The sequence below is a fragment of the Phascolarctos cinereus genome, unplaced genomic scaffold, assembly GCF_003287225.1.
Source record: "Phascolarctos cinereus isolate Bilbo 61053 unplaced genomic scaffold, phaCin_HiC Scaffold_5;HRSCAF=322, whole genome shotgun sequence".
NCBI lineage: Eukaryota > Metazoa > Chordata > Mammalia > Diprotodontia > Phascolarctidae > Phascolarctos > Phascolarctos cinereus.
This window is the reverse complement of record NW_027555958.1, coordinates 403,619,066-403,631,636: the sequence shown is the minus strand read 5'-3', so window position 1 is coordinate 403,631,636 and position 12,571 is coordinate 403,619,066. Positions and strand designations below refer to the sequence as shown.

Sequence of the window (12,571 nt, the reverse complement as noted above, 5' to 3'; positions counted from 1 at the left end):
GATTTAAAAAAATAGCAAAGTAGAGGAGTATAACAGGATCATTAAGCATCACAAATTATCAAATAATGTCCTAGTGTTTGATAAGCTCAAGAGCCTAGGGATAGGATTCCAGTCACTAGGAGTAGGATTCCAATTTTGACAAGAACTGCTAGAAAAACAGCAGTTCAGTAGAAATGAGGTTTAGACCAACATCTTATAATATATACCACAATAAGTGCAAAATGGATATATGACTATAAAGGGCCATTTGTAAATTAGAATAGAACCAGAGGGAGAGCCTTTTACAACTGGGTAGGGGAATAATTCTTAACCAAAGAAGGGGTAGAGGAGTCATATAAGAAAAAAGACATCATTTCAGTTATATGAAGTTCAGGAGCTTTTGCATGAATAAAATGAAGTTAAAATAAAAAGAAACTGTAGAGTGGGAAAATATTTGCACCAAATACTGTCGATAAAAGTTTGATATCCAGAATGTACAGGGAATTGAAACAGTTACATGACACTAATAGTTGTGGTCATCACACAAGTGGTCAAAGGACTTGAGTTGTAAAAGGAAAAATTACGAAATGTAAATGACCATCCTCCACAACGCTAATAGCAAGACAGATGTAAATTAAAACAACTCCAAGGTTTCTCTTAACACCCTGTAAACTGGCAAAAGGTAGCAATAACAAAAATTGAAAACTGGAAATAGCTAGTGTGGGAGGGGCTGTGGAAGAAAGTAATGTGCTGCTGGTGGAGCTGCGAATTGGTCCAACTGTTCTGAAAATCAGTTTGGAGCTCTGCAGGAAAATTAACTAAACTGTCTATACCTTTTACTTTAATGATCGCATTAATGGATATGCTCCCTAAAAAAGTGAAAGACACACATACACACACAGAGATCTAATACATAACAAAATATTTATAGCAGTTTTGTAGTAACAAAGAACTGGAAATAAAATGGTTGTCCATTTATTAGGAGAGGTGCTGAAGGAAAAAAACACTATTATTATAAATAACTGTAATAGAGTATTATTGTTCAGTAAGAAATGACATTATGAGGAATTAAGAGAAACATAGGAAGATTGATATGAATTGTTAATAAATGAAATGCAGAAGACCAAAAGAACAATCTATGCTTATTGACTATAAAAGTATAGTAGATAACGATATAAATGAAAAGATCATTAAAAAGAAGCCAAACTCTGAGTAATTGGAAAACCAGTGAATATCACAGAAAACACAAAATGAAACATCCAGAAGAGAAATGGGACAACTAGGGGAGAAAAGTGTCTACACTGCCAGACGTAGTCACTGATTGAATATTTTAAATTATTTTTCTTTGTACAAGAGAGAGTTCAGTCTGAATGGGAAGAAATTATTTGTTATTTTCTTTCATAAATGTGATAAAAAGGGAAAACGCATCAATAAAATGCATTTTTTTTTAGAGGGGAGACAGTGTTAGGGTAGTCAGCAATACCCGATGCTATTAAAAAGTAAGGTGAGGCCCAAGAAAAGACCTTTAGATTTTATGATTGAGGTAGCCTTCAAGAGAGCAGTTTTATAAAATAGTGATAGGGAAAACTGTATTATAAGTAAATAACTAATTTATACTTAAAACCTCATTAAAATGAAAAACTCTAGTCTATTTAGGGCTTCACTGAGCAATTAAGTCTCATTTCCTTTAAACCTATATTATTTCCCTAAAACTACTAGGCATTCAGAAATTTTTATTAGGAATTTTAGGGACATTAATAAGTTTCTTCAGCACACCTTGTAAATAGTACAAAGAGAATAGATTCAGAAAAACTCCACTGTCCTGAAGGTTTGGTTTGGGTTTTTTTTTGGCCCGGACCTAGGATTTTATTGGTATAGGGGAATACAAGTGAGGAAACTTCCTCTTACCAAAGTGAAGTAGAAGTAGAAGTCTTGGAGAGTTTACTGAGAGACTGTGACTTTTCCAGGCCCCTACATCTAGATGGAGTCAGAGGCAGATTTCACTTCAGAAACCCCTGGGTCAGAAGCCATCGCCAGCCACTCATTATGTCATGCTCCTCCTACTACATTTTTTATTATACTTGGTACAAATATTGGATGCTGAGATATGTTAAATATCTGGAAAGAAATTGGCCCAAGGAAATAATATTTCTCCCCCTTCTCATTCATTCCTACATGGACAAAGAGTAGAAGAAATGGGAAGAGCAGAATGACTTGCCAAACGGCCAGTTGGTAGGTGTTCTTGAGATCTGGAGGGGCTGGAGAATTATCCACTTGCAATGAGTTAATGCCCAACATGATAGTGTCAGCAAGGCTGACTCATTAGGGAAGAAAAAAATGTTCTTTCAGTAGTATTGTAGGGAAAAAAAGTCTTATGCCATGGTAACATTGGAAGTACTGACTAAGAAAGAATTTAAATCAGGCAGTGGAGGTTTTAAAACTCCTGGATTGTGAAATATGCCTCACATTCATACAGTTCTTGGGAAACAAGAACTTAACAAGACCCCAAAACCACAAAGCTGAAAAACAATTTATAGTCAGTCAGCAAACCTGAGGTTAGTCATTTTGTGTAGGTTTTATTACAACAAAAGGGAGGGAGGAAGGGGGATGTTTCTCCTTATGTGACTGGTACAATAGGTTGATTTGTCCAGTCTGAAAGTCAGCTTGGGAAGTTTGATTTGGGAAGGGGAGGAGAAAATGTGAAAGATAGAGAAAGGGGGACTAAAGTCAGAAGACTCTAGATTTGTAGGTCAGCTGTATGAGTCTGAACTTCCTCAGGAAACTTCCAGTAACTCTGAGTTTCATTTAGCCAAGAAATACCACAGAAAGAGTCCCTTTTCCTTCCACAGAATGATCTGTTCACTGCCAAGATCAAGAAATCACAAAATGTGCAGAAGAAATCAGTCTTCCTCTCCAGGACATGTGTTCATTCTGACTGAGTGAAATTGGGGGTTTAAGAGAAGCCTTTCCGTTTCATGGCGTTGTCTGCCTTGAAGAGCCTCTTCATATTTTACATAAAACCAATCGTGTGTTTATCTCAGTACAGTGTAAAGAAATCTTCAGAAACTTTCCCTGATGTCAAAACTGTGGTGTATAAAAGTGCTGCAATGCGAAACCTTTCATATGAAAAATGATGCCCCATTGTCTCCTGGCCCACAACATGCCTCAGTGTTACCCTTTTGTTTGTTCCCCAGGAAGGCACATCAAAATTTGCAAATTTGGATAGTAATGTGAAAGAAAACCAGAAGAGGACCCAAAGACGGCTTCAGCTGCAGAAGGATATGGTACATGCTGCTACTGTTCTGTCTGAACACCCAAAGGGGCCTGGAACCGCCCTAGGCAGGGAGCATGCTATTAATAACATTAATAACAATAAAATAACATTTGTTTAGTACTTTGTATTTTGAAAAAATGCACTGGCATGTGTAAAATGTATTTGACCCTCAACAATCCTGTGAAGTAGCCAACACAGGAACTGGCATAGCTATTGGATATATGAGTGTGCGGGGACAGAGAGATGAGACTCATGCAGTAGCCCAGGACAGTAGCACTAGAGGTGGAGAAATCTTTGAAGTGAGCAGTTATTTTAGGGTTCAACGTCTACTCCATGCTGTTCTCCCTTTCCTTCCTTCTCCCCCCTTGACACATGGAGCCTCCTGCCTGCCCTGTCTCTCACCATGACCCTTGATAACCCAGGGTTTCCTGTCAGCGTAGGATGGACAAAGGGCACAGCCAGTCCTCTTTGCTCGTTGTGATCCCAGTGCTTATTATTCTGGAAGGAAGGCTCATAATCTAGAGATCTGGTCCTTGCCCTCTGTGGACTTGTTCCTTCATTGTCTGGCTCAAAGTAATTTTCCAGCTCTTCTTTTGGAATCTGATTATAGATTGAATCTCCTCACCCCCCCCCCAAAAAAAATCCTCAAGTTACTGAAGGAATCTTAATTATAGCTCATTTATTAAAATTGAAAAGTAGTTTCCAGCTTTAATTTTATTTTCAGCTTTTCTCTTGGCCAAAAAAGGAAGGAGATGGAGCTTACAGAGAAGATGAAGTTGGAGAGATCAGGAGTCAGGGGTGGGGGTCGGGGGATGGATTAGAGTCTCGACGTCTGGAGTCTGTTTGGCATGAACATTCTCATTCTGACTTTCCAAGTGGAGGAGGGTTCCCTCCCTGCTTCCCCTCCTTCCTTTGGAAAACTGGAAGTAAATCAGACTCATCATACTCACTTGTAACATAAAACTTGTAAGATATTCACAATGTTTTGCTCATTTTTGGTTGTTTAAATGAAAAATTAAAAATAGCTGTTAGAAAGAATTAAGATTCATTCTGGTTCTGGATAAAGGTTTTTATGCATCCTAAGCCAGGGCAAATGACAGGGTACAGTAGTGTCTGAGGGACAAGGAAGCTTCATGAGCTGACTTTGCCAGAAGTTGTTGTCAGTCTTACCTTAAGGTACTTGGCAAAGGTTTCTTCTTATATTTTTTCCCTGACTGAGATTTCCCCATCTATTTTTAGTCCCCTAAGGCCTTCTGGAGGAACTTAGGCTAGAATGCTTTTGATTTTTTCAGTCCTAACGGATATTCCTTGATTGCTTTTTGAAGCGTCCTTTTCTCAACATGTAAGCGGCTCTTTCAGGTGTGATATTCCTTGGTATTGTATTGTAAATGTGGGGGCCAATGTATCCAAATCTGTTCCATGGTCAAAGCCATGCAAAACCAAAGGGATAATCAATATACTTTGAAAGAGGGTTGAGAATTATACAGATGTCCCCATTTTCTCTGAATTGAAACAAGACAAGCAAACAAAATAGAAGGCAGTTATAAGGTATCCAGGCATGGACAACTTTGCTTTAATGACTTCAGAAGGCAGATTGGTAGATGAAACTCATTCTTGCTTGGGTCTCCTTAGTTCAAGTCAGATATAATCATAATTTTAGGTACGCATAAATCCAGACCTGGGTGAGGCTCATCAGGTCATTCACAGTTTGCTACATCTGTTAGATGTAGCATAGGAGAAAAATCATTAGCTTAGGACCCCTCACCAGTAATGTGGTGGTCAAAGGAAGGACAATAAAACCATTTCTGTTCTAATTGCTATTCAGGGAGTCATGCAGGGAACTGTACCCTACCTTGGTACCTTCTTGACTGATTTGACCATGCTGGACACTGCTCTTCAGGACTACATCGAGGTGGGTTTTATGTGATTCTGAGAACATTCCTTTCTTCTCCGTCATTCTCATTGTGTGTGGTCCAGCTGATACAAAAACTCCTTGTGGGCAGGGACTTGTGTACTGGGATCCTCCAAGGCTAGCACAATCCTTGCTTAGTAAATGCTTGTTGATTAATTGATTATAGTCCACCTTTAACCTGGAGGGGTTCCTTAACCAGTTTGCCTAAGAGTCAGACCTCTGGTCCCTTTCTTGCTGCCTGCTTTGAGTGCATATCTGGCCTCTTTACTAGAGAGTGGGAAAAAGGTAAAACTCAAGCAGGTCATTTTTCTACCTGTTGGTTGTGCAAATGAAAATTTAGCTGAGAAAAGAAGTTACAGAATTGGAAGGAATCTCAATGACCTTCTTGTCTATTCCAAAACCAAGCTAGAATCCCCTCTACAGCACACCAGGCAGGTGGTCAGCTAGCCTTTGAAGATGTACAGTAAAGGGGAATTCAGTGCCCATGGAAGCAGGCCATCCTACTTTTGGGTGATTCTGATTGTTGGGGGAAGTCTTTCTTTACATCAAGTCTTAATTTGATTCTTTTTAACTTCCACGACTTGTTCCTATTTCAGCCCTCTAGGATGAAGCAGAACCAGAATAACATCTTCCACATTAGATAACTTCAAATATTTGAAGACAAATGTCAGCTTAAATATTGTGAGATTTGGATCTAAATACTTTCCCTTCCAAATTTTCAATTAATTTTCTCATGTACTCTTACCCCTGGTAAATGCCTCCTGAATTAGAGACTGAAGCATTAGAAAAAAAAAATTAGAAAAGTGATGGAAGAAAATTGCAAAGGGAAGATGTCTTTTTTGATTCAACAAATAAAGGGAATTATTAGATTCAAACAAAATAGATGTGTTCAACTATATTAAAATTAATTTCTGGACAGCATAAGCAGGATAATTAAAATTAAGATAGATTGGGAAAATATTTATGACAAATACCTGAACTCAGCTGTTTATGTCCCCCTCCATGTTTTCTCTTTTCTAAGCTGTTTTAATGACTCCTCATTTGAAATGACTTCCAGGGCCCTGATTGGCCTCCTTTAAATGTGTGAGCAAAAGATGTGCAGCTTTTGTCTTTCTTTGTATCCCCAGCACTTAGCACAGTCGTTGGCACACAGTAGGGGCCTAATAAATGCTTAGTGACAGAACACTCTGGAAGGGGCATGATAGCTTTCAAAGTGAAATTGTTGAATACAATAGAAGTTAAATAAACTAATCATGCCTCCCTACCTCTGGATGTAGTGGACTTCTTAGTTAAGAAGATTTAGATTAAAATCCAGCCTCAAATACTTAAAGTGTGACTAATAAAATTGCCATCATTGTGATTGTTTCCTCATCTCTAAAATGAAGTAGTTGGATGCAGTGGCCTCTGAGCTCCCTTTTAACTTTAAATTTGTGATCCTCTGATCCCTTGGTACCATAGGTAATCAGAGATCTGACTGAGTTTTTCACATATTCCTCTCTGTTTTCTTTCCATCATTGTTAGAAGTAACCGATTTAGCATAAAACTGGACCTGGGTCTGACGTGGTTTTGTGGCCCAGCTGACTGATTTTGTGAATTGTGAAGTCTCTGCCTCTTTGAGATGATATGTTTCCAGGCCCCAGTTTCCTTTACATATACCAGAGAAACTCCCTTCTCTCTCAGTTCTAGTGACTTCAGTAAAAGTGATATATGAGGCTAGGATAAACTTCAACCTCCGGAGAACAGGAATCTATCTTGCTGAGCTGAGAGGATGAGGAAATTGAAACTGATACTTAACTTTGCCTTTTGGGAGGCATGTTTTCTTTTTTTTGATAGTCATTGAGAACTTAATTCCCTGTGTGAGTCTATGGCCAACTGTTGTTACTGCTGTGCTCAGGGGGAAAAAATCTAGAAGAGTCTGTGGAAGGAAGAATTTGTCTAAGCTTTTCTTTCTGCCAACCTCTGCAAGAACACCTGGGTCCTGGCCTCTGGCCTCTTTTCTGTTCGTGTTCTAGTCGTGATCTCTGCATCTGCCAGGACCTTCCCCTCACTCCCCTTAATTACGTTGTATGCCCTTTGTCCATACTTATCTATTTATGTTGTCTCCCCAGTAGAAGAGTAAGCTCTGCAAGAGTGTTTCATTTTTGTCCTTGTTTTAGTAATATGTATGTATATAGTAGATAATTAATACACGCTTGATTTCTTTTTGCTTGGTTGGGCTCCCTGCTTTAATTTTCTTCCCACTCCAGTCCATCTTCCACTTAGCTGAAAAGTAATCTTCCTACAGTATAGGTCTGATGATGTCACCCAGCCTTCCCCCCTCAGTAGATTCCAATGGCTCCCCATTACCTCCAGAATCAAATAAAATATCCTCTGTTTGGTGTTCAGAGCCCTTTGTAATCTCTTCCTCTCCTCCACCTTTCTGGTCTTCTTTCTTACGCCTTATACCCACCATAGATTCTACAATCCAATGACACTGGCCTCCTTCCAGTTCCTTAATATGAGATACCCTGTCTCAGCTCTGGGCATTTTCTCTGCTAGTTTCCCATGCCTGGAATGCTCTTCCTCCCTATCTCAACCTCTGGCTTCCCTGGCTTCCTTTAAGTGTAGCTAAGCTTCCCCAGGAAACGTTTTCCAATTCCTCTTAATTCTATCCAGTTACTTCCCTCTGTGTATTATTTCCAATTAATCTTGTATGTATCGTGTTCATGTTGTCTCCCATATTAGATTGTGAACTCCTTGAGAATAGGGCTTGTCTTTTGCCTTTCTTTATGTCCCTACACTTAGCATCATACCTAGCAAATAGGAGGTACTTAATGGTTATTGACCAAGTGCCCGATAGTGATCCCAGGACATCTCCTAGGATATGCCACACACGTCAGTGCCCTCCAGGGACTGGATTTAACAGCCACAGTGGCAACAATTCTATGTCCATTCATTGTTGTGAGCAGTCCTCGTTTAGTAGAGTGACCTAGAACATGCCTGGCTATACAGTTACTTTATTGGTCACTGCTTTCCTTTCTTTCTTTCAGGGTGGACTGATCAACTTTGAGAAAAGGAGAAGAGTAAGTATCACTTATGCTTTGGAGAATTTCCGTTTTAGTTTGTAGTATGTGTTTGATTGGTTTTGAGGAGAAGGTCAGTTCCCCCACTTATTGTTTCAGCTCTTCTCAATAGCAAGAGAGGCTGTTGGTAGAGTGGGAACTACACTGGATTTGAAATTGAAAATCTGGCTACCTGTTATTTGTGTGACCTTAGGCAATTCCCCTAGCCTCTCCAGACTTCAGTGTCCTCATCTGTAAAACTGAGAGGATTGGGCTAGGTCACCCTTAAGAAACCTTCTGCCTCGAAATCTTATGTTTCTTGACCCCTGTGAGGGATTTCGCCCTGGACAGAGAAGGGAGACTAGTTCTACAACAACATCAAAGTTATGGGAGGGAAAGATCACTTCTTGTTTGTTTCTTTGGACAGCAGGATGGCTCCCTTATGCCTACCTTGTTGTTATTGTCATCATAGCAATTCATGTCTGCCTCTTTGTGACCCCATTTGGGGTTTTCTTGGTGAAGATACTGGAGTGGTTTGCCATTTCCTTCTCCAGCTCACTTTGCAGATGAGGAAACTGAGGCAAAGAGGGTCAAGTGGCTTGCCCAGGGTCACCCAGCTATTACGTGTCTGTGGCCAAATTTGGACTCAGGAAAATGAGTCTTCCTGCCTCAAGGCCTGGCCTTCTATCCACTGTATAGCTGTTCTGGCCTACCTACCATTCCCCAATCTTGCTCTGTCATTTCTGCCCAAATGTACATGCCCCATATGCCTGAATTTCCTCTGCATTTTCACCTACTGAAATCTTCCTTTTTTCATCCAAGCCCAGTTAAGGTACCTCCTCCTTCATGGAGCCTTTCCTGATCTCCACATGTAAAATCACCCCTTCTTTCCCAAAGGAGCCTTTTATATTTCTTTTTTTTTTAATATCTCCTTTGTTTCCATATTACCTCTCATCTTGTATTAAATTTGTGTGCATATCTCTTCTCCTTTTAGATTGAGCTGTTGTTTCACAGTTTTGTACACTCCCCAGCACCTCACACAATCAGCTGACTTAGTAACAATTTCATGAATATTAGTTTGATTGGGCAATGAATGGAGGAAAGGAATGTTATTAGATGAGCTCCTGGGAGTTGTTTCTTACGTGTGTCCTCCAAGCAGAGGAAAAGGTGTCAAGCAGCAAGGCTAACCTCTTATTTGTACCTAATGATATTGAAGATATATCCTTCCTTATAACTGTACTAGGGGTGAGGAAAATGTGGTCACATGAGGTTCCCCACCCCTGAACTGTACTAAGAGAAATTGGGCAGATCGTTGAAAACTTGCTGTCTCGTGTGTTTAAATGTCTTGCTGAGCCTGACAAGGAGGTTGTAGGTAGAGTAAAAGGAATCAGTAATGAGCTGGGTTTAGCTTTCTTTCCAGGAAGTCAGTCAACAGGCATTTATTAAGCACTTACTATGTAAATGCAGGCCAGTGCTAATCACTGCCCACAGGGAGCTTACATTTTAATGGGGGTAGACAACATGCAAAAAATGGTACATGCAAGATAGATACAGGACAAATGGAAGAGAATTTCAGAAGAATGGTACTGGCAATGAGAGGGACAGAGAAAGGCCTTTTGGAGGCTGGATTTGAGCTGAGTCCTGGAGGCAGAGGGGAAGAGGGAGAGGTTCTAGGCCTGGGGTGCAAGGAGTGAAAAGACATAGAACTATAAAGTAGAGGATTTAAGCCCAGACCAGTAATTAGGCTAGTGTTGTGGGATCATAGAGTTCATAGAGAGGATAATGTAAGAAATTGGAAAAGGTAGGAAAGGATTGATTTGTGAAAGGCTACAGAGAATTTTCCTTCTCATCTAAAAGCTATAGGAAACCAGCGGAATTTATTAAGTATGTGTGGCAAGGGGATAACATGCAGACATCTATGCTTTAGAAAGATCATTTTGGCAGGTGGGGTGGACTGTAATGGGGAGAGACTGGAGAGAGTGGACCCACCGACAATAGTATGATAGGTTATTGCAGTAGTATGGACGTGATGTTGGCCAAGTGGAGGGAAGAGAACATATACAAAAAGAGGGTGAGAAAATAGAAATAATGAGACTTGGCAGCACATTGCATATGTGAGGTGAATGCAGGTGAGAGTCGGAGGTGACACCGAGGCTGTGAACCTGAGTGACTGGGAACGTGATGGTGTTGCTGACTGTAATGGCAGAGTTAGGAAGAAGGGAAAGTTTGGAAAGAGGGGAGGAGGAAAACAATGAGTTCTGTTTGGGACATGTTGAGCTCGAGATAGTCACAGAACATCAAGTTAGAGATGTCTGAGCAGCAGCAGGTGAGAGGAGACTGGAGCTCAGGAAGAGTTTTCAGTCTTTGCCAATACAATCCATAAAGGAAAGGGTCAGAGAAAGAAATCCCAGGGGTCCATTTCTGAGGCTCAGGCCTTCAGGCCTTGGTGATTGGGCTCCAGTGCTGTGCAAAGCACCGCTGAAGGTACGTGATCAGGCTAGTTCTTGTCAGAGCCAAGATGAGAACAAGGCCCCTGACTGCATTGTATTCTGTGGCTGTGCTACAATGGTGGGGAAGTTTTGTCTAGAGATGGAGGGTCACGACACTAAGAACCTGCCTGAGTTTGTATTACTGGCTTGTTCTGAAGGTTTGAAAAACCCTGTCTCCTTCTCCAGTTTCCTCATCTTTGCCCTTGATCTTCAGAGTAGCTTTGGTTGGATGTCTCTCCAGTTTCCAAACTAAGGAGTTTTAAAAACCCGGGCAGTTTGGTGATAGGCAAAAGCTCATAAGTTTTTTTTATCTCCAATAAAGAAATGTTTGTAATTTAATAAGGAATTTTTGACACATTCACATAGTTAATGTGGACTTTAAAAAGACTTAGTTAAATGATTTACTAGAGCAGTAAAAGCCCAAGAAAAATTCTATGACTGCAATTTCAGGGACTCTTGGACATTCAAAGCTATGTCCAGATGCCCAGCACTTCCAAGACACATTTGTAGTTGCAAGAAGTCATGTGAGTTGACTCTTTACTTAGTCCTAAGACTGTTGAGATAGTAGCGTGGGACAGAGGCACTCCCTGATTCTAATGTCTTATCTCTCCATGTCCCACTCTCAGGAAATCCTCAGCCCAAAGATTATCCTTTATATCCTAAGAAATGAAAATGGAGATAGAAAAACACAAAACCTGTGCCTCTTTTAGGCATTGATAAAACTGAAAGTTGCCCTGCTGACAGTATTCTAACCTGATTATTGTTTTCAAAGAAACCAGTGAAGATTGACATGCGTTCTAAGGCAGACACAGACTTTCAGGACTAGAGTAATAGTGTTTAAGAGTAATTCAGTTATTCTGTTTCTAAAGAGACAAATGATTTGAGTTTACCCTATGTGTGTCGGAACTTTTTGTATTCGACATTGTTTATTCTTTGCCTGATATGTCATGCTATTGGTAGGCCATTGATACGTTTCCATGTTTGAAGAGCTCAGTTTTGCCTTTTTATTCACATTACCTATTTGTTGATCTATTATCCTTTAGGAGTTTGAAGTCATTGCTCAGATCAAGCTCCTTCAGTCGGCCTGCAACAGTTATTGTATGACCTCTGATCAAAAGTTCATCCAGTGGTTCCAGAGACAACGACTCTTAACAGAGGAGGAAAGGTGAAATGGACATAGTTGTTGTTCAGTTGTTTTCAGTCATGTCTGACTCTTCATATCCACATTTGGGGTTTTCTTGGCAAAGAGACTAGAGTAGTTTGCCATTCCCTTCTCTAGCTTATTTGACAGGTGAGGAAATTGAGGCAAGCAGGGTTAAGTGACTTGCCCGGGTACTAAGCTTGCACAGCTACTTAGATGACTGAACCGACTCCCGGCTTGGCACTCTTTCCACTGTATCACCTACCTGCCCCACACCACCTATTTCCTCCATTTTGGGGGCTTCCTGTTCAATTTAGAGGTATGGAGAAGTGATGTAGTAAGCAGATAGATGCTAGCCTTGGAGTTCAGCAGACTTGAGTTTGAATCTTGTCTCAGATATTTACTAGCTTTGTGAATCTCATGAAGTAATCTTCATCTGTATGTGGAGACACTATTTATCTTTAATGAGTAACGCATTCAGAGTATTATATCACTAGATAGTAAAATTGTAAAACCACATTCTCACTTCATTAATTTGCGTTTTGTGATGATTCAAATGTGCACTCTGTTGAAGTTTGTGGGACCTATCTTTGGAAAAGAAGGAACTAATAAGGAATTTTATGTTATAATAATAATAATAATAGGTAGGAGACATGTTGCAAAGGTAGAATCTACAAGACTAGGCAACAGATTAAATATGGCAGATGAGGGAGAATGAAGAGTCAAGGAGGAATC

The 12,571-nt window shown here is 40.2% G+C and overlaps 1 protein-coding gene across 4 annotated transcripts in view; it reads left to right on the top strand.

The window, feature by feature from the left end:
- Positions 1-12,571, top strand: part of RGL1 (ral guanine nucleotide dissociation stimulator like 1) — a 222,027-nt gene that overhangs the window by 180,080 nt on the left and 29,376 nt on the right. For all 4 annotated transcript variants that reach the window (XM_078156455.1, XM_020984384.2, XM_020984386.2 and 1 more), the window contains 4 exons: positions 3,174-3,263; positions 5,079-5,165; positions 8,195-8,227; positions 11,739-11,860. In XM_078156455.1, coding sequence (XP_078012581.1) covers positions 3,174-3,263; positions 5,079-5,165; positions 8,195-8,227; positions 11,739-11,860 — 332 coding nt within the window. The remainder of the gene's footprint in view (positions 1-3,173; positions 3,264-5,078; positions 5,166-8,194; positions 8,228-11,738; positions 11,861-12,571) is intronic.